General features: G+C 40.1%; 1 protein-coding gene and 1 non-coding gene across 3 annotated transcripts in view; one reads left to right on the top strand and one right to left on the bottom strand.

Moving 5' to 3' along the window:
- Positions 1 to 25,823, top strand: part of BLM (BLM RecQ like helicase) — a 96,912-nt gene that overhangs the window by 19,945 nt on the left and 51,144 nt on the right. The window contains exons 2-9 of one of the 2 annotated variants that reach the window (XM_039480080.2): positions 6,147 to 6,248; positions 7,519 to 8,216; positions 9,915 to 10,077; positions 13,253 to 13,380; positions 18,304 to 18,436; positions 18,686 to 19,347; positions 21,365 to 21,556; positions 23,967 to 24,085. In XM_039480080.2, the coding sequence (XP_039336014.2) occupies positions 6,151 to 6,248; positions 7,519 to 8,216; positions 9,915 to 10,077; positions 13,253 to 13,380; positions 18,304 to 18,436; positions 18,686 to 19,347; positions 21,365 to 21,556; positions 23,967 to 24,085 (2,193 nt within the window). In that variant the 5' untranslated portion in view covers positions 6,147 to 6,150. Of the gene's footprint in view, positions 1 to 6,146; positions 6,249 to 7,518; positions 8,217 to 9,914; positions 10,078 to 13,252; positions 13,381 to 18,303; positions 18,437 to 18,685; positions 19,348 to 21,364; positions 21,557 to 23,966; positions 24,086 to 25,823 lie in introns of those variants that run through there. The other variant, XM_074400045.1, reaches the window with a different exon arrangement.
- On the bottom strand, positions 14,016 to 14,085 carry LOC120368132 (small nucleolar RNA SNORD18). The gene has a single exon (XR_005582338.1). It is a non-coding gene; the product is annotated as a small nucleolar RNA SNORD18 (small nucleolar RNA).

Below are 25,823 nucleotides of genomic sequence, written 5' to 3'. Positions count from 1 at the left end.
CTGTTATCTTTTCAAATATTAATTCTTCTCTATTTGCTTTTCTGGAACTCTGGCTTGATTTATGTTAGACTTTCTTGATTTATGTTAGACTCTGTCTTCCATGTCTCTTAACTTCTCATTTTTCCATCTGTTTTCGTTATCTCTGTGTGTATGTATCTATTAAGTCAGAAACTATGAAGGGTCTGCGATTTTACCCTATATGTAAGCTATATTTATCTTTAACCACTATTCTGAAGTTCTAATTATCTGTTGTTGTGACTGATTTTCTTTGGATTGTGTTGGTGTATAATCAAGTTGTCTACATGTAATGATAATCTCTTCTAGTATTTTCTTTTTCGAATATTTTTGCATTGGCAGGAGCATCCAATATAGGAGTGAAAATGAGAGAACAATATTGTTTTTGCTGTTGTTTTTAATGGATTCAACCAAGTGTAAAATATAGGGTATTTGTTTTCTGGGTTTTAAATACTTGTAATTTTGTGTTTTAATGTGTTTGTTAGAAACGGCTCGAATTTTATTAGATGCCTTTTCAAAAATGCATTGATAGTACATACTGTATGATTCTATATATGTGAATCAAGAAATTCAGAACACAATGAAGAGAACATATGACATAAAATTGTCAAAAATCTCCCTTTGTCTAGAAATTGTGTTTGATGTTTAATTTTATCAGAGAACAGAAAGTTGCTTGCCCCAGTTAAGGTGAAGTTGAGGTTCATAAGGTTAGTACTGTTCTTAGTTAGGCTCACCGCCTTTGCCCCAGGGGAGGTAACTCCTCCCCTATGAACAGTCACTGAGTGAGGCTCTGTTTTTCAGAAACCACCCCCTAAAATCTCCACTTTTAGCGAAGACTGAAAACAGAAACATCTACATGTTACTTGGCACTGAATGTCTTAGAGTAGTCTTTTTGGCAGTCTATCCCTTGATAGACTGAAATAGCCATCTTCTGACAACAAAATGAATAAAAGTAAGGTTTGACCTAGTCTTAATTTTGATAGACCCTAATCAGTAACTTTAGTGTCATTTATTTCAAAGAAAAGGCACTCTTTTTTTTTTGGACTATGTTTTGCTCCATCCCATGTCTCTTTGGTTTTTGGTTGTTGTTGTTGTGGTGGTTTTTTTTTTTTTTTTTTTTTGGTTTATTATGTTTACTTTTATTCTTTTTTTTTTTTTTAATTTTGAGACAGGGTCTCCCTCTGTTGCCCACGCTGGAGTGCAGTAGGGTGATCATGGCTCATTGCAACCTTGACCTCCCGGGCTCAAGCGATCCTTCTTACCTCTGCCTCCCGAATAGCTGGGACTACAGGCACGTGCCATCACACCCAGCTAATTTATGTATTTTTGTGGAGACAGGTCTTAATTTGCTGCCCAGGCTGCTCTCCAACTCCTGGGCTCAAGTGATCCTCCCGCTTTGGCTTCACAGGTATAAGTCACCATGCCCGGCCTATGTGAACAATTCTTAATAGCCAGTTTTAAAGGTAATAATTGAAGCTTACATTTCCTGTGACTTTTTTTTTTTTTTTTTAACGTGGGGTCTCACTGTCACCCAGGCTGGAGCAGTGGCACAGTCATTGCTTCCTGCAGCCTCGAACTTCTGGGCTCAAGGGATCCTCCCGCATTAGCCTCCCTGAGTAGCTGGTACTGTAAGCATGTGCCACTGTGCCTGGCTAAAGACGGGATCTCCCTATGTTGCCCAGGCTAGTCTCAACCTCCTGGGCTCAGGCCATCCTCCCGCCTCAAGTGCTAGGATTACAGGCATGAGCCACCACTCCTGGCCTGCTTATTTATATTGTTTTGTAATGGCTTGATAACTTTTTTCATATACGGAGGAGAAAATTTTAATCATTTTCCAGATTGAACTTGTGGTGATTCTAATTCATAGGTTTATTTTTTTAGTTTCTGTATTCTCACTGCACCCAGAATTTTTTTTTTAATATCGTGAAACTTCACTAGCCTCAGTTTATTTGTTTTCAGTTAATTTTTGTCCTTTATCACTGATCTTTGTTATTGTGGATGAACAATGTGTTTTTTTAAGAGAGAGGGTCTCACACTGTTGCCCAGGCTCTAGTGCAGTGGCTGTTTACAGGTGTGATCATAGTGTACAATAGCCCTGAACTCCTGGGCTCAGGCAGTCCTCCTGGCTCAGCCTCCTGAGTAGCTGAAACTACAGGAATGTTGGTGAACAATTGTCTTTTTCTGTCAAATAATTTTATTGATATTTTAATGGAATGCGTACAGAAGAGACACCCTTATGGTTCTTAGTACTCACCAACTTCTTCTTTTTTTTTTTTTTTTTCGAGACGGAGTTTCGCTCTTGTTACCCAGGCTGGAGTGCAGTGGCGCGATCTCGACTCACCGCAACCTCCGCCTCCTGGGTTCAAGCAATTCTCCTGCCTCAGCCTCCTGAGTAGCTGGGATTACAGGCACCCGCCACCATGCCCAGCTGATTTTTTGTATTTTTAATAGAGACGGGGTTTCATCATGTTGAGCAGGATGGTCTCGATCTCTGGACCTCGTGATCCACCCGCCTCGGCTTCCCAGAGTGCTGGGATTACAGGCTTGAGCCACCGCGCCCGGCTCATCAACTTCTTAAAAGTATTCCCACTGAGGATTTTGAGTAAGAAAATGATGTGCTCATTACCATGCTTCAGAATATGATTCTGGCTGGAGGGTACTACCTTGTGAGGAATAACCAAAGAGCAGTGCATTTTAAAAGCGGGTTGACTGCATGCTAGCTGTGAATCCATAATGTAATCACTATAGTTATAAAATAGTTAATCAAACAGCCCTACTCTTGGACTATTTGGCTAAATAAACATATAAAACCATGCTGTAGAATAATGTAGGCAATCTCTGTTATTAGAATCCGTGGTTGGATTTGATCCAAAAATAAATAAGTCATGGCAGGAATGTGGAAAGGGGTAAGTAATGATGGCATGGGCCTCTTTGTTCTGCTTAGGGTCATAAGACTGAAGATCTGTGTACCTCTGCCTCCTTGTCAGGAGTCTACTTTGTTGATACTGAAATTCTGAGAGGGCAGTAGTCTGACTTCACTCTTTATCAGTTCACGTTTATTGATGTGGGAAAGACTTCCACATTGTAAAGCACCTTGGAGAGAGGATACCCCAATAAAAGATCAATACTTCTAAACTGGATTCAAAATGGGGAGGCGCCCTAGGAAATGCAGATTATGCTCTTAAAATATTCTCCTTTAAAAAGAATCGGTTAGGCCAGGCACGGTGGCTCAGGCCTGCAATCCCAGCACTTTGGGAGGTCAAGGCAGGAGGATCCCTTGAGCACAGGAGTCTGAGACTAGCCTGGACAACATGGTGAAAGCTCATCTCTACCAAAAATACAAAAAATTAGCAGGGCATTGTGGTGTGCGCCTGTGGTCCAGCTCTGTGGGAAGCTGAGGTGGGAGGAACACTTGAGCTAGGGTGGCGGAGGTTGAAGTGAACCACCACTGCACTCCAGCCTAGGCCACAAAGTGAGTCCCTGTCTCAAAACGAAAAGAAAACAAGAATTAGGGGTGCTTGAGGAAATGGCTGACTCCAAATCTGGTGCAACAAAAATGCACAAAGTTAAGTCTGGAACATCTTTTCATATCATCTAGGAAGGAAGCACTCAATGATGAATAAGATTAAGTCTTTTTTTTTTTTTTTTTTTGAGACGGAATTTCGCTTTTGTTACCCAGGCTGGAGTGCAGTGGCGCAATCTCGGCTCACCGCAACCTCCGCCTCCTGGGTTCAAGCAATTCTCCTGTCTCAGCCTCCCGAGTAGCTGGGACTACAGGCGTGCGCCACCATGCCCAGCTAATTTTTTATATTTTTAGTAGAGATGGGGTTTCACCATGTTGACCAGGATGGTCTCAATCTCTTGACCTCGTGATCCACCTGCCTCGGCCTCCGAAAGTACTGGGATTATAGGCGTGAGCCACCGCACCAGGCAAGATTAAGTCTTAAGGACTACAGAGCACACCTGGAAAGGCTCCCACTGGCCAAACATGAATCGATTTGAGAATCAGTAAGGAGGATAACTGTATTAGGTTGAAACACACCTAATATGCTTAATCCATGAGTTCATAATGACACTGAAAAAAAATTCATCACTATTTGAAGGTGGTAAAAGAATGAATATCATTATTTATTTGTTATATATACTTAATATATATAATATATTTAAGGGATTCAAGTGTAGACTTCTTTTTGTTGTTGTTGTTGTTTTTTGAAACAGGGTCTTGCTCAGTTGCCCAGGCTGGAGTACAGTGGCACAATCTTAGCTCACTGCAACCTCTACCTCCCAGGCTCAAGCAGTCCTCCCGCCTCAGCCTCCTGAGTAGCAGTAGCCACAGGCCCGCACAACCATGCCAGGCTAATTTTTTTGTAGTTTTTGTAGAGACACGGTTTTGCCATGTTACCCAGCCTGGTCTCACACTCCTGGGCTCAAGCAATCTGCCTGCCTCAGCCTCTCAAAGTGCTGGGACTATAGGCATGAGCCACTGTGCCCAGCCAAGTGCATATATTGTATAGTAGTGAAGTATGGGCTTTTAGTATACTGCATCATTATTTTGAAACTTATGATAAAAGTCTTCCAGCTGTCTAGGCATGGCTGACACCTACAATCCCAACACTGTGGGAGTCTGAGGTGGGAGAATGACTTGAGCTCAGGAGTCTGAGACCAGCCTAGGCAACATGATGAGATCCTGTCTTTACCAAAATTTTAAAGATTAGCTGGGTGTGGTAGTGCACACATGTGGTCCCAGATACTCAGGAAGCTTGAGCCCAAGAGGTTGAGGCTGCAGTGAGCTGTGATTGAGCCAGTGGACTCCAGCCTGGGCAACAGATCAAGACCCTGTCTCAGAAAGAAAAACAAACAAAAAGTATTCCTGCTAATGAATGACAGAAGTAATAACAGAATCTAAATGTCACCATTTGGGGAGATGAGCTTCCAAAATGGTGGAGTAAAGACCTCAGGGTATATGTATAGCTGAAATAATATTGAATGAGTTGATAATTGTTGAATCTGGGGGATAGGTACGTAGAGATTCATTCCTTCCATCTCCTTTTTTTGGAGGTAACAAGATATAATTCACATGCCAATGTGAATTATTCAATGTTTATTAAATCATTAGCTGTATTACCTAAAGCATAAAGAGGAAGAAGCAGCAAAAATAATTCCTTCTGAAGAAGGTGGGACAGAAGCTGTATTATGATTGTGCTTATAACCATAAAGATTTCTCAATTGAGTGTAACTTCTAAAGTTTCTTCTAAATTTTTCTGCTTTTTACTGTTATCTAAAGTCAAGATAGTTGATAGATATAATGAGTGGAACACATCTTATGTGAAACTTCGTATCTACAAATATATAGTGTTGTTAACCCTTCCTGCTGAGACACGTGCTGTAAAATAAAAGTAGATATCTGGTAAAGATACAGGAAAGGCCTTATAGGTTATAACAGTCAGCTAAAGTGAGGATTTTTTACTCTGCATGGAGTACAGCTAGGATCTTCCTTTAGCCCCAGTAATTTGGAGGTGGCAGAAGCTGTATATAATCCTGGGCTATAGCTCAGCATTACCGCAGCTTGTTACATAGGAATATAATGTGCTTGGTAAACGTATTCTTTTAGGCTGAAGCTAGATGATTATGAAGCATAGTACCTTGCTGGTAAACCTTTGCCCTCGTTGGTGCTGTTGTTTCTCCTTTCCCCCAATTTTGCCCTCATGCAGAATTCAGTTATTCATTTGTTCTTTGGGCTTTCATTGTGCTTTGATCATTTCTTCCCACCTCGCTCCCTTCCAGCTTCCATTTATCCTTCTAGGCCAGGTCCCATTTTTCTAAAAGCCCTTTCCTGATAATCCCTTCCCTAATGTCTTTTGTGCTTATTTTAGCATTGTGGAGGAAGATAGGGGGAACCTGGTTATTTTGTTATTCAAGTGAGCCTTCAGTTAGTTGAAGATTATATATTTCAAATGTCACTAGTTGTAAATGTCAAAACACTCTATTGACAGAAAAAAGAAGTCTTATTACTCTGGGCACAGTTGGAACAATGCCTGTTTGAATCAAGTCCTTCCTACCCTCAATAAACATTGTGATTAATGCAAAGTACCTAACTCCACTGATTTTTTTTTTCCCCCCTCACTTTTTAGGATTATGGCTGCTGTTCCTCAAAATAATCTACAGGAGCAGCTGGAACGTCACTCAGCCAGAACACTTAATAATAAATTAAGTCTTTCAAAACCAAAATTTTCGTAAGTGTTTTGATTGGTTTGCTGTCATATAGGCACTAACTTACCATATTGTACACATGAGCTGTCTTCTCTTTAAACTCTCTCATTTTACAAATGAGGAAATGAAACTGAGAGATTCATTGATTTTCCCACTTTGCCAGTTAATGGTAGAGTATGTTTTAGCAGCACCAGATAATAGATTGTGTCTCACCTTTGCCTGGTTCCTGGCACATAATATTTGCTCAATAAAGATTTGTTGAGCAATTGAATACTTAATCTTGTAAATTTGGGCAAATAAGTGTTTCTTAAGTATTTTAATATAATTTTATATCCTTTCCAAGAACAGTTTATAAGTGAACTACAGCTCTCCAGTTCTGCTTCTCCTCTATGCTGTACTCCAGACTCCTTCTAATGATATTGAATAATAATTTCTATTTTATGTGATGCCCTTACCAGGCTGTAGACTCTGTTCTGGATGCCTGACTTTGAAGTCACCACTGACTTTCAGATCATTAAATCCAGCAGACAGCGATGATTCCCTCCTCTTTTACGGAAGTCCTGCAGATTTTAACAGAACTAGCAGTTTTTAACTATTTTTCCCCTTTAAATTCTTATCAGAGTAACAAAAAGTAGCCACATTTTAGTCTCTTCCCTTTTTCTTTATCTGTTTTTTGTTGGTTTTGTTTTGTTTTTCTTGAGATGGAGTCTCACTCTGTTGCCCAGGCTGGTGTGCAATGGCACAGTCTCAGCTCACTGCAACCTCCACCTCCTGGGTTCAAGCGATTCTCCTGCCTCAGCCTCCTGAGTAGCTAGGACTTCAGGCATATGCCACTATGCCCAGCTAATTTTTTGTATTTTTAGTAGAGACAGGGTTTCACCATGTCGGTCAGGGTGGTCTCAAACTGCTGACCTCAAGCAGTCAACCTACCTTGCCCTCTCAAAGTGCTGGGATTACAGGCGTGAGCCACGGTGCCCGGCCTCTTCCCTTTTTCATTTATGCTGTCCCCCTGCTCTGGAGATGCTGTTAACTGAGGATTACTAGCCTAAGAAATAAAGTAGTGGGAATGGCCGCTCAAAACCAAATAGCTTCTGAATGGGAAGGACCAGAGAACAAATACAATTTAAGCTACCTGATAAATTTAAAATCAGAGAGAGGTGGATTCTTTGCTCAGTTGGGATACAATTAATGTAACTTGTGTAAATTAGTTTAAAAAATTGCAGTTTTGTTTTGTAGAGTTGGGGGTTTTGTTAAAATGGATCCATCTAATCCAGTTTTTCCATTATTTTTCAGCGGTTTCACTTTTAAAAAGAAAACATCAGGTAACAATGTATCTGTAACTAATGTGTCTGTAGCAAAAACACCTGTATTAGGAAATAAAGATGTTAATGTCACCGAAGGCTTTTCCTTCAGTGAACCTCTACCCCACACCACAGATCAGCAAAGGGGCAAGGACTTCTTTAAAAATGTTCCAGCAGGACAGCAAACACGGAGAGTTGGATCAAAACCATTATTGCCAGATTTCTTGCAGACTCCGAAGGAAGTTTTATGCACTACCCAAAACACATCAACCCTAAAGAAATCCCGGAATACTGCTTTCAAGAAATTAGAATTTAGTTCTTCACCAGATTCTTTAAGTACCATCAATGATTGGGATGATATGGATGACTTTGATACTTCTGGGACTTCAGAAGCATTTGTTACACCAACCCAAAGTCACTTTGTCAGAGTAAGTACTGCTCAGAAATCAAAAAAGGCTAAGAGAAACTTTTTTAAAGCCCAGCTTTGTACAACAAACACAGTAAAGGCTGATTTGCCTCCATCCTCCTCCGAAAGCAAGCAAATAGATTTGACTAAGGAGCAGAAGGATGACTCAGAATGGTTCAGCAGCGATGTGATTTGCATCGATGATGGCCCCATTGCCGAAGTGCATATAAATGAAGATGCTCAGGAAAGTGACTCTTTGAAAACTCATTTGGAAGATGAAAGAGGTAAAAATTATTTTATCTTCATTTCAGTATGTTCACTGTGGTTTTTTAATTCAAAGCTAGCCATTGGGAATAGTTGTGAATATATACAGCTTTTGTCCTTAAGGTTGTTAGGGTCTTTAGTGGTGCTTTTTGAATAATCTGTTGGCCACGTTTTGAAGCAGGACATACTGATAAATTGGAGGGTTTTCATCTGCTAATAGAATTTCCAGGATCAATCTGTGATTTTATACATGAAGAAAATTTAGTAACATCCCCTTGTCCGCAGCTTTACATTCTGAGGTTTCAGTTACCCGCAGCCAACCAAGGTCCGAAAATACTACATCACTTCTCTTGCAGTTTGCCCTGTGATACCACAACAGTCAGTCTGCTGAGACCACTGCTAAGTGATTCACAGCAACCCAGGTGGACAGAGCAGGGCGGGACAAGATTTTATTACACTACTCAAAACATCTTGAAACTGAAAACTTAGGAATTAGTTTATTTCTGGGATTTTCTATTTACATCACAGTGCCTACATCATTCACCTTGCTTCATCTCATCATGTAGGCATTTTTTATCATCTTATATCTTTACAAGAGGAAGGATGAGTACTGTACAGTAAGATATTTTGAGCCAGGGAGACCACAGTCACATAACTTTCATTGCAAAATGTTGTTATAATTGTGCTATTTCATTAATTGTTGTTCATCTTTTACTGTGTTTAATTCATAAATTCAACTCTATCATAGGTTTGTATGTATAGAAAAATACATAGTACATATAGAGTACCTACTATCCAAGATTTCAGGCATCTGCTGGGGGTCTTGTCACGTATTTTTCAAAGATAAGGGGGGTGCTGCTGTAAGACCCATAGAGGTTAAAATGCTGGTTAGTGGTATATTGGAAAATGAAATGAAGCCTTTCTACTGTAATTCCTTTACAGTGTGTTGCCACCTAATATTGATGGATAATGTGCTCTAATTGCACTATTAAAGTGTTATAAATTACATTCAAAGTTTTTCCTGGCTAGATCTTGTAATTATTAAATGTCCAGAATATAGTGACTGACATTAACCACATGTGGAAGTAACCCACCTTATGAACCAGTTGCAGACTTGAGAGTAGAATGTTTAAACACCTGAATCCCATTAAGGTTACTATTATCCGGAGAGAGCACTGAAAAGTGATTGATGATAAGCAGAACTATAGTCTCATCAGTAATGCTTCTGTTTCTGAAGAGAACATTTGTTAAAAGGCAGAGAACTACAATTTGTGTTGTGTTTTCCCACATAGTCCAATAGAGAGACTTAAATAACTAGGAAACTTTGTGGTAAAGATGGTTTGTACAAGCAGCCGTGTTTGTGCTATTACCAGACTTACCTGTTGCACTTTACCCTTATTTCAATATGAGTGAAAAGTTAAAAACTAAAAACGTGGATACCAAATACGTGTTTCCTAATTTAACCAGAGACAGACATGAAAATCCCTGAGCAAATCTTTGGCCTCAGTTGAGCATTCACTGGACGTAATCCAGTTGACTCAATAATAATCATTTATTAATAAATAAGCCAGCACTAGCTTGTGAAGGGAGAGGATTTGTACAAAGTGGTGTGACTGTATGAATCCTTTCTGACCTGCCAGAAGCTCTCACTCTTAAGCGCTCATACCCTGTTCTGTCACATTCGTTGTTAACAAATCTGTTTGTCAACTGTTTTACAGTAGATAATAATGAAAAGAAGAAGAATGTGGAAGAAGCTGAATTACATTCTACTGAGAAAGTTCCATGTATTGAATTTGATGATGATGATTATGATATAGATTTTGTTCCACCTTCTCCAGAAGAAATTATTTCTGCTTCTTCTTCCTCTTCAAAATGCTTTAGGTAAACTAGCTAAATAATTAGTAAGCATTATTATTTGTTTCTGGAATACTCTAAATAGTTTCATTTAGCTATATAATATTTCTGTACAAATGTATTTTGTGCTTCTGTACAATTATTTTACATTCAAGTGAAAGCCTCAAAAAAAAAAAAAACCCTATTTGTATATTTAATTGGTATAATTCTAAAGATGAAGCCTCATTATGATTAATTACATGGAACCTCCAAACAATTTTATGTAGTTGATTTTGTTGTTTTTTTTTTTCAGACAGTCTCAAGTGAAGTGGTATAATCTCGGCTCACTGCAACCTCCACCTCCTGGGTTCAAGTGATTCTTGTGCCTCAGCCTCCCAAGTAGCTGGGCCTACAGGTGCACACCACCATGGCCGGCTAATTTTTTGTATTTCCAATAGAGAGGATTTTGCCATGTTTCCCAGGCTGGTCTTGCACTCCTGAGCTCAGGCAGTCCACCCACCTTGGCTTCCCAAAGTGCTAGGATTACAGCATGAGCCACCATTCCTGGCCTTATGTAGTTGATTTTGGCATAAGGAATCTATTTCTAAAAATATATTTCCAAACCTGACCTGAAATGACACAAATCTGACCATTATATGGGAAGTGAATTAGGACATTAGTACTTTTTAAAAAAAATCCTACAGGATAGAATTGGCCATTATATTTGTTATTCACTTCATTTTAGCAAATTGGTGACATGATTATTGTTAATTGGTAGTATTATGAGAAAAATAGATACTCCACACGACTCATCAGTAGCTTAAATTGCTAGACATCAATGATACCTTCATCCTCATCCCAGTCTCACTCTCAGACCAGTTGAGTGGTAGAGTATAATATATGTTAAACTGAGCGAAAGTTTATATAGAGTCTAGATTCTAAACCAGTGTTTAACCAAGTGAAACAGCTGAGGCCCGGGGAGGAGCAAGGAATTGCCCGGGAAGATAAGATGAATGACGGATGGACTCAGATCCAGTGTAGTACTTTCTCTGGTGTCATACTGATTCCTTGTTGAATACCTGGCTTTTCTCTTATTAAAAATATATATTGCACAAATAATATTATAACCATTTTAACAAGGATTCTTCTTTTTTTTTTTTTTAAGACAGAGTTTTGATCTTGTTACCCAGGGGAGTGCAATGGCACGATCTTGGCTCACCGCAACCTCCACCTCCTGGGTTCAAGTAATTATCCTGCCTCAGCCTCCTGAGTAGCTGGGATTACAGGCACATGCCACCATGCCCAGCTAATTTTTTGTATTTTCAGTAGAGACGGGGTTTCACCATGTTGACCAGGATGGTCTCCATCTCTTGACCTTGTGATCCACCCGCCTCGGCCTCCCAAAGTGCTGGGATTGCAGGCGTGAGCCACTGCTCCCAGCTAGAATTCTAAATAAGAAGGAAGGACTACTGCTGGGTGCGGTGGTGTGGTAGTGGCCTGTAGTCCCAGCTACTCAGGAGGCTGAGGCAGGAGGATCTCTTAAGCCCAGGAGTTCGAGGCTATATAGCATGCTGTGATTATACCCACGAGTAACCATTGCACTCCAGCCTGGGCAATATAGTGAGACTCCCATCTTGTAAAAAAAAAAATTGAGAGAAGGAATACTAGTAGTTCCACAATTCTGTTTTCTTTATCCATGTTCAGTTTTGATCCTTTTTTTTTTATCCTTTTCTACATGTGTGTTTGATTTCTGCATTGTTGTAATCAACATGTAGCTATAATTTTATATTCTGCTTTATTTCCTTTAACATGATTTCTAAAACATTTTCCAACTGCTACATATTTTATTCGTTTTAATGGCTACAAAATTTATCAAATTGTCATACCCTAAATGAATTTACCTAGATTTTTAGTGATTAAAAATGCTTATTTTACAGGATATTTCCAAGGTAGACTCTCTTTGTAAATTTCCCATTGTAACTTAGTATTCATATGTGTATATATTATAAAACTAAAATAGAATTTTCGCAAAGAATATTTTATGTGTCATGCACAGCTTAGATTTTATCCTACGTTTTATTTCAGTTTTTAAAAATACTGGTTGTAACCTCTAAATTTTGGAAGTCAAGTGGTCAGACAATATATGATAGAGAAGAGAGGCATGTTTTTGAATCTCCTCTTTTCCAAAACCTCTTTAGCTGGCCCTCAAGATTCTCTATCTTCTGGCCACAATTTACCTTTTTTGGCTTTATCTCCACTTATGTCCTTGCAATAACCCAATGGTCTTAATGAGTCAAACCAGCGATCTAGAAAGCATTACCGTTTTCTTTAACTATAATGTTATTGTTTAAAAAACAGTATTTAAAAAGTTACACTGTTTCTGATTTAGTTAGAAAGTTGCATTCCAAAGTTCTGCTTTAGGAAAATATGGTTGATTCCCAGATATCAAGCAAATAGAATTACCCTTTAAAAATGTTTCTCTGATAGTCTGGCATTTTCCTCATACTTGTCATTCAAAGTTTGCTTAAATCTTACTTCCTTGGCAAAGCCTTCTCAAGTTCCAAAACATGTTACCTTTCGTTGGATTTCCATAGTATCCTCTCTTTAACTCTCATCGAGTACTAATTGATTTTGTTACTTTTAAAGTATTTTTTCTATCTAATCAGACTGACCAGGTTTATATGTTAATATGTTTTTGTATAATCTGTGTACGGTAATTATATATACAGACACACAGACACGCATGTATTTGCAGAATAAGAAATCTAGAAAAAAGTGCTTTGGAATCTCAGAAGAAGGAGACATGAATAATCACTTGCTGGAGAAGTAATGCTTAGGCTTGGCCTAGAAGGACAGGTGTGATTTGGGTAAAAAGAGATTGGAATGGCAAGTTTTCCAAATTGAGAGGATCAGTGGCAAAATACCCGAAATAGGCAATATAGGCTTATATGAAGAATGTAAGTGGTGCAGTCTGATTGAAGCCTTGTGTTACTGAAAGGACATAATTGGAGATAAAGTTGAAAAGGTCTCTTTGGACCAGAGGAGGGACAACTTTCAGGGCCAGTTAAGAAGTTTTCTAATTGAGGAGATTAAAAAAAAAAAAACCGACTTCTCTTTTCTGTTAGATATTGTCTGACCAGCTGTAGAAAAATATTAAGGGGAAATTATACATTTATTGGGTCTAGTCTGTAGTATGATTGGCTTCACATTTTTTTATTTGCAGTGTGTCAAAGGACCTTGACACTTCTGACAGAAGAGAGGATGTTCTTAGCACATCAAAAGATCTTTTGTCAAAACCTGAGAAAATGACCACGCAGGAGCCTAATCCAGAAACCAGCACAGACTGTGACGGTACGAACTATATTTTAGATATATCCCATATCTCAACTACTAACTTCTGAAAACAAAGTAAGATTGTTTTCAACCTGTGGCTGTACATCATCAAATGGCAGATTTGTAGTCTCTTTTCTTCTAATGTCATAACCCTATTCACTGGTTAGCCAGCATTTACTTGAACATCTCATGAACTCATGCTCTCATAAGGCCATTCATTCCCTATTTTGAAAATGCTACTTGTTAGAAATTATCTCTCTACTGAGCCAAGATCTGCAACTTTCATCCTAGGACTTTTAAAATTATTTATTTATTGGCCAGGCGCGGTGGCTTAAGCCTGTAATCCCAGCACTTTGGGAGACCAAGGCGGGTGGATCACGAAGTCAAGAGATCGAGACCATCCTGGTCAACATGGTGAAACCCCATCTGTACTAAAAATACAAAAAATTAGCTGGGCATGGTGGCGCGTGCCTGTAATCCCAGCTACTCAGGAGGCTGAGGCAGGAGAATTGCCTGAACCCAGGAGGCGGAGGTTGCGGTGAGCTGAGATCGCGCCATTGCACTCCAGCCTGGGTAACAAGCGAAACTCCGTCTCAAAAAAAAAAAAAAAAAAAAAAAAAAAAAAAAATTTTATTTATTTATTTTATCTTCCACAAATGAGAACTTCCACAAAATCATGTGCTTCAGAAACATGTACCACAGAGTGTAATCTCATCATAATAGAGTTTTTTTCTACCCTAGACTAAATATTATTAGGTCTTTTAACTCCTTGCTAGAAATTGCTTTCTAGACCTTTTATCTTCCTGATTCTCCCTTGTATATACTCCGAGTCTGGGTCTGGATCTTGATGTCCATTCAAAGCTAAATACTTGTTTGCTTGTTTGTTTTGTTTCTTATTCATTTTTTATTTTTATTAAATATCTAGTGTAAATAAGCGGATAGCAGTGCAAGACTTTGATAAACGACACTCCCCTTTTCCACCCTTGGTGTCCACTTCTCAGAGGCACCTTCAGTCTGAAAATTGGCATCCTGTTCTAGAAATTTTTCTGGTATTATTTCTTTTTACTTTCTTTTTCACTCTTCCTGGAACTTCTATTATTTGTATGTTAGACATCCGTTAATTATCTTTTCTATTTTCATCTCTTGACTTTCTGCTTTTTAGGATATTTCCTTGATTTTATCTTTAACTCTTCTCTTTTTTTATTTTTTTTATTTTTTAAAGATGGGGTTTCACCCTGATGGCCAGGCTGGTCTTGAACTCCTGACCTCAGGTGATCCACCCACCTCGGCCTCCCAAAGTGCTAGGATTACAGGTATGAGCCACCATGCCTGGCCTATCTTTAAATCTTCTAAGGAATGTTTTTCTTTCTATCAAGGCAATTTCCGAGAGCTCTTTTTTGTTCTCAGGATATTTCTGTCATGCATTCTAGTCTGAGGGATGCTGGGCTTTTTCAGCGATGTCTGCACACATGTACAGGTCATGTGTGCAGTGTTCTCTGTGTGTTGTTTCCTCTTTTTTTGTTGTTTATTTTGGACTTCATTTACTTTTAGAGATAGTCATGAAATAATTGATATGCTGGGCACTCTTATAAAGTGTCTTAAAATATTAACTAATTCAATCATCACAATACCCCTCTTTTCAAGTAGTTTCTGTTATCCCCATTTAACAGAGAAGGAACTAAGGTACCGGGTGTTAAATAATTACACACCATCATAGAATTAGATAGCCGCAGAGCTAGCATCCGAACACAGCAGTCTTGAGGCTTTTTAGTTTATACTGGTAACAGTGGCTTTATACTGTCTCTCTGTCATTAAGTTTCAGGAATAAAATGGTTAGCTAGAACAGGAGCAAGGACAGAGTTCGATAGAGTGTCAATAGAGGCCTCCCTTTTGGCTTATGTCGATCCATTCATCACCACCTCTTGTTCAGCTAGTTACATATCTGTCTTCAGACCGTGTTTCTGTTCATTATCCATGGGAACACAAAAAACTTGGTCCTGTGATTCCAAAAAGTTTGAGATATGAGGCAGCAAGGAGGAATGGGTGGGACATTGACTCTAGAGTGCTGCAGATCTGTGATAGAAACCTGTCTCCTACTCCTGGATATGTGGCTATGGCAAATAGTTAAACTTCTCTGGACTTGAGTTTTTTCGTCTATGAAATGAGAAGAATGAAACCTACCTTGCTGGGTAGTTGTCAGGATTCAAGGTAAAGTGCCTAGTATACTGTAGGCCTTTCATAAATGGTAGTTATTGTTATCTGCCAGTCTAGTAGTCCTTTTAAAGAAGGAAATACATTGAGATGGATGGTTTGTTTTTATAAACTTTCTGCTAACTCTATAATTGTTCCCTCCCCTTAGAGCTCACAAAGCAGCCATTTGATAACAGGCTCTAGAATTTTGCTTTGAATTGACATTGGATTGCCAGGAAAAAACTGAAGTCCAGAGAAGTGTAACTATTTGCCATAGTTACATAGCCAGGAGTAGGAGGAGACAGGTTTCCAATACAGATCTGTAGTTTTTGGCAATCACTTTCAAATTTTTTGAATAGAACAGTGTTTGTCTGTCCTCACTTTCATCAATTCTGTTATTCACTAGATGCCTCACGTGTCAGTGACAGGGCCTCTGAGATATTGTTTGCAGATTTCCTTTGTACTCCGAGGTCTAATCTGTCTGGACAAGGAGTCTTGAGCTTGTTTCTGATCACGAGATGCTCCCTTTTCTCTCCCCCTGAACCTGTCTTGTCTTTCAGTTCCATCAGACCACTTTGGATTCTCTTTCCAATCTGATGCTTATTCTTCCTGGAGAGAAAACAGAATTAAGACGGGAATTCAGTGATTCCACTTTGCCATCTCATACCTCACATTTTCTCCATCACCAGTAGAAGTCCAGATTTCCCAGGCCATTCTCCTGCAGCTGCTCTTCCCACACTGCCGTATCCACTCCCTGTTCTGTCCCCACTTCCTCTCCTTCCTGTCTTGTAAACCATTCAACTGACTGCTCTGTCAGCAATGTCCCTGTAGCCTCATCCTCTTCTCTGATCATTTTCTTCCCCTTCCTTCTCCTAATAGTTTTCTGAGAATACATACTGTTTCCCCTGCAGCCCACCTAAACTGTTTTTGTCTCCTGCATACTTTAGGCCTGAGAGGTGGCACAGACATCTATTGTCCTTGCTTCCTATTGCCATTTTTTTCTTCATCTTTTTTTTTTCTCTCTCACTCTGTTGCCTAGACGGGGTTTTGCCACGTTGGCCAAGCTGGTGTCGAACTCTTGACCTGAGGTGATCCTTCAGCCTCAGCCTCCCAAAGTGCTGGGATTACAGGCGTGAGCCACCGTGCCCGGCCGTTTCCTTCATCTAAAACCTCAGTTTCAGCTAGGCATGGTGGCTCATGCCTGTAATCCCAGCCCTTTGGGAGGCCGAGGTGGGAGGATGATTTGAGATCAGGAGTTTGAGACCAGCCTGGCCAATGTGGTGAAACTTCTCTCAAGAAAATATACCTGGGCATGGTGAAGCATGCTTGTAGTCCCTGCTACTGAGGAGGCTGAGGCAGGACAATCGCTTGAACCCAGGAGGCGGAGGTTGCAGTGAGCCAACATTGCACCACTGCGCTCCAGCCTGGAAGACAGAGCAAGAATCTGTCTCAAAAAATAAAATAAAACTTCAACCACTTTGAAATTCTATTTATTAGTTATGATTTAATTTTTAAAATGGGAGTGGACTGGCAGGATTCAGATGTCCAAACATCATATCAAGAGTTGCTTTCTCTCTCACTTGCCTTCTCTCTCCTCTCTTCTGTCACATCTCTCCGGTCAAGCCTTCATTTCTTTTATCTGCTTTCACTTTTCCTTTGTATTGATCTTATTTGAAAGCTGTCTTTTTTTATAAGGTCACAGAGATGGCCACCAGAAGCATATTAAGCTTTTAAAAAGAGAGGTACTTTTTCCCAGTCAGTCCTAAGTATTTCCAGTTAATTTTCACTGGGCTGCCTTGTGGGAGATGCCTACTGAGGGAGTGGGAAGGCGAGGTCTAAAAGGAAATGTCAGTGCTATGCTGTTACTATTAAAAGGAAGCCTGGATTCCAGCCACATCAAAACAACAGGTAGGGCTTTTGCCTGTACAACACTTAACAGTAATGGCACAGTGAGCTTTACACATGAAGTTAGTATAAACAAATCATGGTTAACTGATAAATCTTTGTTCCAGCCAAAGACCATGAGAAATATTATTTATTAAATATTATGAAATTAAATGAAAACAGTTATGGGCACGGTGGTTCACACCTATAATCCCAGCACTTTAAGAGGCCAAGGCGGGAGGATCACTTGAACCCAGGAGTTTGAGACCAGCCTGGGCAACATGGCAAGACCCTGTCTCTACAAAAAATAATTAATTTTTAAAAAAGAAGATGTGGGTTGGGCGCGGTGGCTCAAGCCTTTAATCCCAGCACTTTGGGAGGCCGAGGCGGGTGGATCACGAGGTCGACAGATCGAGACCATCCTGGTCAACATGGTGAAACCCCGTCTCTACTAAAAAAATACAAAAAATCAGCTGAGCATGGTGGCACGTGCCTGTAATCCCAGCTACTCAGGAGGCTGAGGCAGGAGAATTGCTTGTACCCAGGAGGCGGAGGTTGTGGTGAGCCGATATCGTGCCATTGCACTCCAGCCTGGGTAACAAGAGCAAAAAACTCCGTCTCAAAAAAAAAAAAAAAGAAGATGTGTTGCTGGACACAGTGGCATAGGCATGTAGTCTCAGGTACTTTTTTTTTTTTAAGTGACAGTGTCTCACTATGTTGCCCAGGCTGGTCTTGAACTCCTGGACTCAAGCCATCCTCCTGCCTTGGCCTCCCAAAGTGCTAGGATTACCATCAATAGCCACCACACCCAGCCAAGACTTTTTTTTTTTCCCAAAGCAAAATATTAACGACATAATTACTTTATAGCTAGACGGATAAGTTTACAGCAACAACTTATTCACGTGATGGATCGCATCTGTAAATTAGTTGACACTATTCCTGCTGATAAACTGAAACTTTTGGATTGTGGAAACGAACTGCTTCAGCAGCGGAACTTAAGGTATCTTGATTTGCCTCCTTTTCGAATATATCAGATTGTATTTCTACTTCTCTAAGTAAAAAATGCACAGGGAAAAATGCCCAGGCTTTCTGGCCTGGAAATGGCATAAGGGTGATCATCATGCCTCTATGTTTTAAATCTATTTACTTTTCAAACCACTCCTTTAACATTTGTATAAGATTTGCTTTTGTGGCCCTAACTGAAGTAAACTACTTATATTCAATATATTGTTCTCTTTTGCCTCTTCAGAGGAGAACTTCTAATGGAAGTAGATTTGAATAAAAGTGATGCCAGTCTTCTTGGCTCAGTTTGGAAATGCAAGCCTGATTCACTTGATGAGCCTGTGGAGGGTGATTCCTGCCTTACAGAGAATTCTATGAAGGAGTTAAATTTTCCACACCTTCGCTCAGATTCTGTTTCTGCTGGGGAATGTTTACTGACTACCACCCCAGGAAAGACAGGATTCTCAGCCACCAGGGAGAATCTTTTTGAAAGGCCTTTATTCAATACCCATTTACAGAAGTCCTTTGTAAGTAGCAACTGGGCTGAAACACCAAGACTAGAAAAAAGAAATGAAAGCCCTTATTTCCCAGGAAATGTTCTCACAAGCACTGCTGTGAAAGATTGGAATAAACATACTGCTTCAATAAATGACTTGGAAAGAGAAAGCCAGCCTTCCTGTCATATTGATAATTTTGACATAGATGACTTTGATGATGATGATGACTGGCAAAATATAATGCATAATTTAGCAGCCAGCAAATCTTCCACAGCTGCCTATCAACCCATCAAGGAAGGTCCGCCAATTAAATCAGTATCAGAAAAACTTTCTTCAGCCAAGACAAACTGTCTTCCAGTGGCATCTACTGCTCAAAATAAAAACTTCTCAGAGTCAATGCAGAATTACACTGGTAAGTTTAAAATAAATTGAATGCTTATATGAAAACAAAACTGTCCCAAAATAGGAATTATATAAGAAAAACCATAGCAAATCATCATTGCCTGAAAACTGCATTGTTGCTATGCAAATTTCTACAGATGATGTGAATTACAAATCACAATTTTAAAAGCAAGTTGCTCTTCTGTTTCTATAGCAGCTGTAGTTTTACAAAATGTGTAATTATAACCTATTGTAGTAGTAAGGCTCTAAAGTCATTGCAAATGTGCTTTGCCTTTGAATTAACGTTTTTTAGTTCCTAAAACAATAAACTCATGAGGGCCAAGTTTTTAATGATTTGGGGATGGGCAAAAGCAAAAATGAATGTACCTGCTAAAAATGTGTTTTAGAATTCTGTACTGATGAGACTCGATTAATTTACAAAGTAGAGAAGCATGTTTTATGGCTTAAATGTTAAAATATAGGGCAGTCTCAAAAGGATATGAAGTCAAAAGTGTCTTAAATCAGACTACTACTTTGGGTGTAAGTGCTCACCCCATGCCATGTGCTATGCTGGGTGCTGGTCATTAAAGATGAAGAACAAATACTAAGTAGTTCCTGCCCTCCTGGAGCTCACAGCTTAGTGAGAGAGAAGTTTCGAAAGGAATGAAATTAGCCACTGTTAAGGCTCCAGAAAAAAGCCAAAAATAATTTTAAAGCCTTACATCAACCCTGTAAAGTTATCAAAAGTATTTTTTAACTGAAGTAAGTTTACAAAGTACAGCCCTCCCTATTTTTGCTATTGATGACTTAGTACCACGGAGGTTGTTCTTACAGTTGACGCTGCTGACCTTTAAAACAACCATTCATGGATTTATTTTTGTATCATGTTAGAATGTGTCATACTTGATGTTTGCAATTATCTTGAGACAGTTGAGTGTTGAGGATAGCGTAATTGCCAGAGCTGAGTGAGTACCTCTTGTTCTTTGTGCTGAACCAGAGTTGCAACAGGCTGGCTGCAGAGCAGGGGCGCGTGTGAGAAATGTTATGGAAGAAGGACCTGAGGAAGCTCAGATGACTTCAAGGTTTCAGACACTGATGACTGGGAAAACTATGACCCCATTAACACAAGCAGGGAGTCAGGAGGCAGAGTCAGATCTGGAGAAAAGCTGAGAAGGGCTATTTTAAGACTTGAGCTTAAAGTGCTGGTAAGTCTGGCCAGAAGTGGTGGCTCACGCCTGTAATCCCAGCCCTTTGGGAGGCTGAGGCAGGCAGATCACTGAAGGTCAGGAGTTTGAGACCAGCCTAACCAACATGGAGAAACACTGTCTCTACTAAAAATACAAAAGTAGCCGGGTGTGGTGGCACATGCCTGAAATCCCAGCTACTTGGGAGGCTGAGGCAGGAGAATCGCTTGAACCCAGGAGGCAGAGGTTGCATGAGCCAAGATCAAGCCATTGTACTCGAGCCTGAGCAACAAGAGCAAAACTTTATCTCAAAAAAAAAAAAAAGTTTTGTTTAGGTCATTCAGATAGCAATGTCTTACAGAATGGGAGCTGTGCACAGGACTGGAACTTAGGAAGGTATCAGTTGGGTCTTAAGAGAGGTGTAGGCATTCTCTGTACAGAGGTCATGTTTACGATCACAGGACTAGGAAAACTCCAGAAAAGAATGTCTACACAGCCAGTCCCAAATATCTGAAAGACTCCCCTATTTATGGGGCAGATGGAGGAAGTACAGCCAGGAAAGGCAATTTAAAGTGAGTAGAAAACCATGATTGTCTTGGTGGTCATGGTTGAAGGAAGGAAGAAGAGGAAGGAATAAAAGTCATGGTAGGTGCTGTAGAAAAAGTCAAGGAAATACTTGATTTGGACCCTTGGGAAGTCCTTGGCGGCTTTGAGACTTGTAGGGAAGGAAAGCTGGTAAACAGTTGGAGAACTGTGCCTGCAGGGAAACGTGTGCCAGTGATTTTGCAGGGCAAAGGAAATGCTAAAGCTGCACTTCCACTGTATTCATGCACTGATTTCTCTTAACGTTGTTTATTTTCTTAGACAAGTCAACACAAAATTTAGCATCCAGAAATCTGAAACACGAGCGTTTCCAAAGTCTTAGTTTTCCTCATACAAAGGAAATGATGAAGATTTTTCATAAAAAATTTGGCCTGCATAATTTTAGAACTAATCAGCTAGAGGCGATCAATGCTGCTCTGCTTGGTGAAGACTGTTTTATCCTGATGCCGACTGGTATGTATTTTTAGAAGTGAACTGGCAGGAATCCATTGGCAGATGTTAAATGAAAGCTCTTCAATAGAAATAAAAAGGCCACCTACACAGTGTTTCTGTCATTTAGGGACCTCTTAAACCTCCATACTGTAGTAAGAAATTATATTGCTTTATATCCTCTGTTCTGGTTGTTGACATGATGAAGTTTACAGCACTGTAAGATTTTCAACTCGAAGCTCATTGTGTTGAACTGAGCTAAAGTCTGTCTTTGGGAATTTTTCTTTTGCAATTTTGGAAACCAAACAGAAAATCACTGTCAGAGACCATGACCATTTCTGGCAGTTTATCTGATACATCTGGTGTTGTGTAGTGGTTAAATCATTTATGCATATATGCATAGTGGTCCATCAGCTGTGGACCAAAGGCCTGGACTTAACAGCTCTGCTGCTCACAGCAGTGTGGCCACGTGCAAGGCACTTCACTCCCTCAAGCCGTTTTCTCACATGTGCAATGATGATAACAATGAAGTACCTGCTTCACAGAGTGGCATGGGGGGTAAATGAAAATCACTTAGCACAATATTGTGTTGGCCCCACTTTAAAGAGTCTTGGAGTTTCATTGTGCTGTTAAAGCTTATGACATCTGCTCAATGATTTATGGTCATTCACATGAGAACATTAAATAGGGTGGAACGCATGGAGAATTTGCAGTTTCAGTACCTACGTGTAGTCCTCCCTCTGCCTTTTACTTGACTTGTTGTGACCTTTAGGAAGTTGGTTAGTGCTGTCATTATTGTATGATGTTGACTGGGCATCTGAACTACCTCAAACAGATTTTAAAATTTAGATAATCTGGCTGGGTGCAGTGGCTCACCCATGTAATTCCAACACTTTGGGAGACCGAGGTGGGCAGATCATGAGGTCAGGAGATCCAGACCATCGTGGCCAGCATAGTGAAACCCTATCTCTACTAAAAATACAAAATTTTGTGCTGAGTGTGGCAGCATATGCCTGTAATCCCAGCTACTCGGGAGGCTGAGGCAGGAGAATCGCTTGAACCTGGGAGGTGGAGGTTGTAGTGATCCAAGATCATACCACTACACTCCAGAGTGAGACTGTTTCACAAAAAAAAAAAAAAAAAAAAAAAAAATTGAGATAACCTTGGCTTAATAATCAGCATTTCAAATTTTATTAATCACTCTGTGCCTTCCTTTTAACCCTATTTTAGTGTTCCAGAATTCTAACACTAGAAAAGCCCTTGGCAATGACATAATCCATTGATTTCTTTTCAGGGCTTTCCATTGTCCTTTAGGGTTTCATGGGGCATTTTTAAGATCCTTCGACCCCAGTTTCAACCACCTGAGATATATATATATATCTATATGTAGTATATTGTGTTATATATAATGTGTCTATTATATGTAATTATAATGTAGATTGTGTGTGTGTGTGTGTGTTTATGTGTGTAAAGATTTCAAATTTTTTCTTTTATTTTTGTTTCTTACTATTTTTCAGATAGGTTCTCTTGCTCTGTCACCCAGGCTGGAATGCAGTGGTGCTATTACAGCTCACTGAAGCTTCCACCGGGCTGAAACAATCCCCTCCCACCTTAGCCTCCTTAGAACCTGGGACTACAGGCATGTGCCACCACACCTGCTAATTTTTAAATTTGTTGTAGGGAGAGGATCTCACTGTGTTGCCCAGGTTGGTCTCAAATTCCCTGGGCTCAAGCATTCCACCTGCCTCAGCCTCCCAAAGCAATGGGACTTATAAATAATAAAAATAAATAAGCTTTATATAGAAATTATTTTAATCCTAGTATCATTTTTAGAGATTCTTCTAGTAGAAATAAAAAGTTTACTGTATTCCATTGCATTTTCAGTTTCCTGCCCTAATTCTTGTCTTTGCTATTGTATACGTCTATATAAGATGTCCTAGACCAGGAGCGGTGGCTCATGCCTATAATCTCAGCACTTTGGGGGGCTGAGGCAGGTGGAAAGATCACTTGAGGTCAGGCGTTCAAGACCAGCCTGGCCAACACTGTAAAACCCCATCTCTACTAAAAATACAAAAATTAGCAGGATGTGGTGGTATGCGCCTGTAGTCCCAGCCACTGGGGAAGCTGAGGCAGGAGAATCACTTGAACCTGGGAGGTGGAGGTTGTAGTGAGCCCCTATTGCACCACTGCAGTCTAGCCTGGGCAACAGAATGAGATTCTGTCTCAAAAAAAAAAAAATTTTTTTAAGGTCATTTTTACACATTATTTAAATTGCCTAAATATAATAGTTTGAGTCATTTGAGTATGGCAAATTGTTGGCACCGTGGCCATTGTGCCTTGGTGTCCTATTAATTATGTGATTTCTTTTGAAACTTTTACATTCATGCTCTCAAGATAGAACCTGACAGATATTATGTCATTGTTTCTCTTTCAGGAGGTGGTAAGAGTTTGTGTTACCAGCTCCCCGCCTGTGTTTCTCCTGGGGTCACGATTGTCATTTCTCCCTTGAGATCACTAATAGTAGATCAAGTCCAAAAGCTGACTTCCTTGGATGTAAGTTATAAAAATACTAATAAAAACGTGCCTTAGAAGCCATTAAATTTCAGTCCTCTGGATAACCTTTTATTATGTAATTCATGATTTGTACAAATAAAACACAACAGTTAAATTAAGTTGTGCAGTTAAACAGAAGTCTTTGAAAATTCCATATAGATAACCTGTAGTTCAGTCGGATTTTATTCTACAAGAATGTATTTTAGTAAGAACTTCTAACCAATGCTATTTTTTTGCTGATGTAAATTTTTTTAACTAATAGAAAAGCGTTTCTTTTTTCAGTACTGCCAGATCAGCATGGTTCTCTTTCCCTTATATCTTAAAATGTATACACATGTGCATGTCTTTTTTCCTCATAGCTGAGTTTAAGGAAGTAAATGAATGCATTCTACCTAACTCTTCACATTGTAGGTGAGGGTGGTGGCTCATGCCTGTAATCCCAGTGACATGGAATGCTAAGGTGGAAGGATTGCTTGAGGCCAAGAATTCAAGACCAGCCTGGGCAACACAGCAAGACTTTCTTTACAGAAAAATAAAATGCGCTGGACACTATGGTGAACACCTGTGGTCCCAGCTACTTAGGAAGCTGAGGGAGGAGGGTCACTTGAGCCCAGGACTTTGAGGCTGCAGTGAGTCATGATCATGCCACTACAATCTAACCTTGGTGTGAAAGTGAGACCCCGACTCAGTCAGTCTTCACGCTGTGATTAAACAGAACTGTTTTAAGAGCTACAAGTCACCACCCCTCAGTAAGACCACCAGTTTGGTTTTCTTCCAAAGAATGTCTTAGTGCATTGATGGTGGCCGTTGTTCAACCATTTGTGATACGATGGCCCCTTCATTGTTATTATTCATTAAAACCCTGAAATACATTTATCTAAAAAAAAAAAAAAAAAAGCCATGCATTAGGACTGGAATATCTTGTATGCTAAATTCATGTTTATCTTATTTACGAATATGAAAAATAAAGCAAAAAAAGGAAATAATGAGAAGACCATTTTGTGTTATGCTTTTTTTTTTTTCTTTAAGTCAGACAGACCCTTATTCTGTTGCCAAGGCTGGAGTGCAGTGGTGCAATCTCGGCTTACTGCAACCTCCCTCTCCCAGGCTCAAGCAATTCACCTGCCTCAGCCTCGGGAGTAGCTGTGATTACAGGCACCCGTCACCATGCCAGTCTACTTTTTGTATTTTCGGTAGAAATGGGGTTCCTCCATGTTGGGCAGGCTAGTCTCAAGCTCCTGATCTGAAATGATCCACCTGCCTCAGGCTCCCAAAGTGCTGACATAACAGATATGAGCCACCATGCCCGTCTTGAGTTATGCTTAATAAGGGTGTTTTTTTTTGGGGGGGGTGGGGGGAACGGAGTTTTGCTCTTGTTACCCAGGCTGGAGTGCAATGGCGCAATCTCGGCTCACCGCAACCTCTGCCTCCTGGGTTCAAGCGATTCTCCTGCCTCAGCCTCCTGAGTAGCTGGGATTACAGGCACGTGCCACCATGCCCAGCTAATTTTTTGTATTTTTCGTAGAGACGGGGTTTCACCATGTTGACCAGGATGATCTCGATCTCTCAACCTCGTGATCCACCCGCCTTGGCCTCCCAAAGTGCTGGGATTACAGGCTTGAGCCACCGCGCCTGGCGCTTAATAAGGGTTTTTAAGGCCAGGCATGGTGGCTCACACCTGTAATCCCAGCACTTCGGGAGGCCAAGGTGGGTGGATCGCAAGGTCAAGAGATCGAGA

This window comes from Saimiri boliviensis, chromosome 5 (genome assembly GCF_048565385.1).
Source record: "Saimiri boliviensis isolate mSaiBol1 chromosome 5, mSaiBol1.pri, whole genome shotgun sequence".
Lineage (NCBI taxonomy): Eukaryota > Metazoa > Chordata > Mammalia > Primates > Cebidae > Saimiri > Saimiri boliviensis.
Note: the sequence above shows the minus strand (reverse complement) of the source record. Positions and strands in the feature narration are given on the sequence as shown.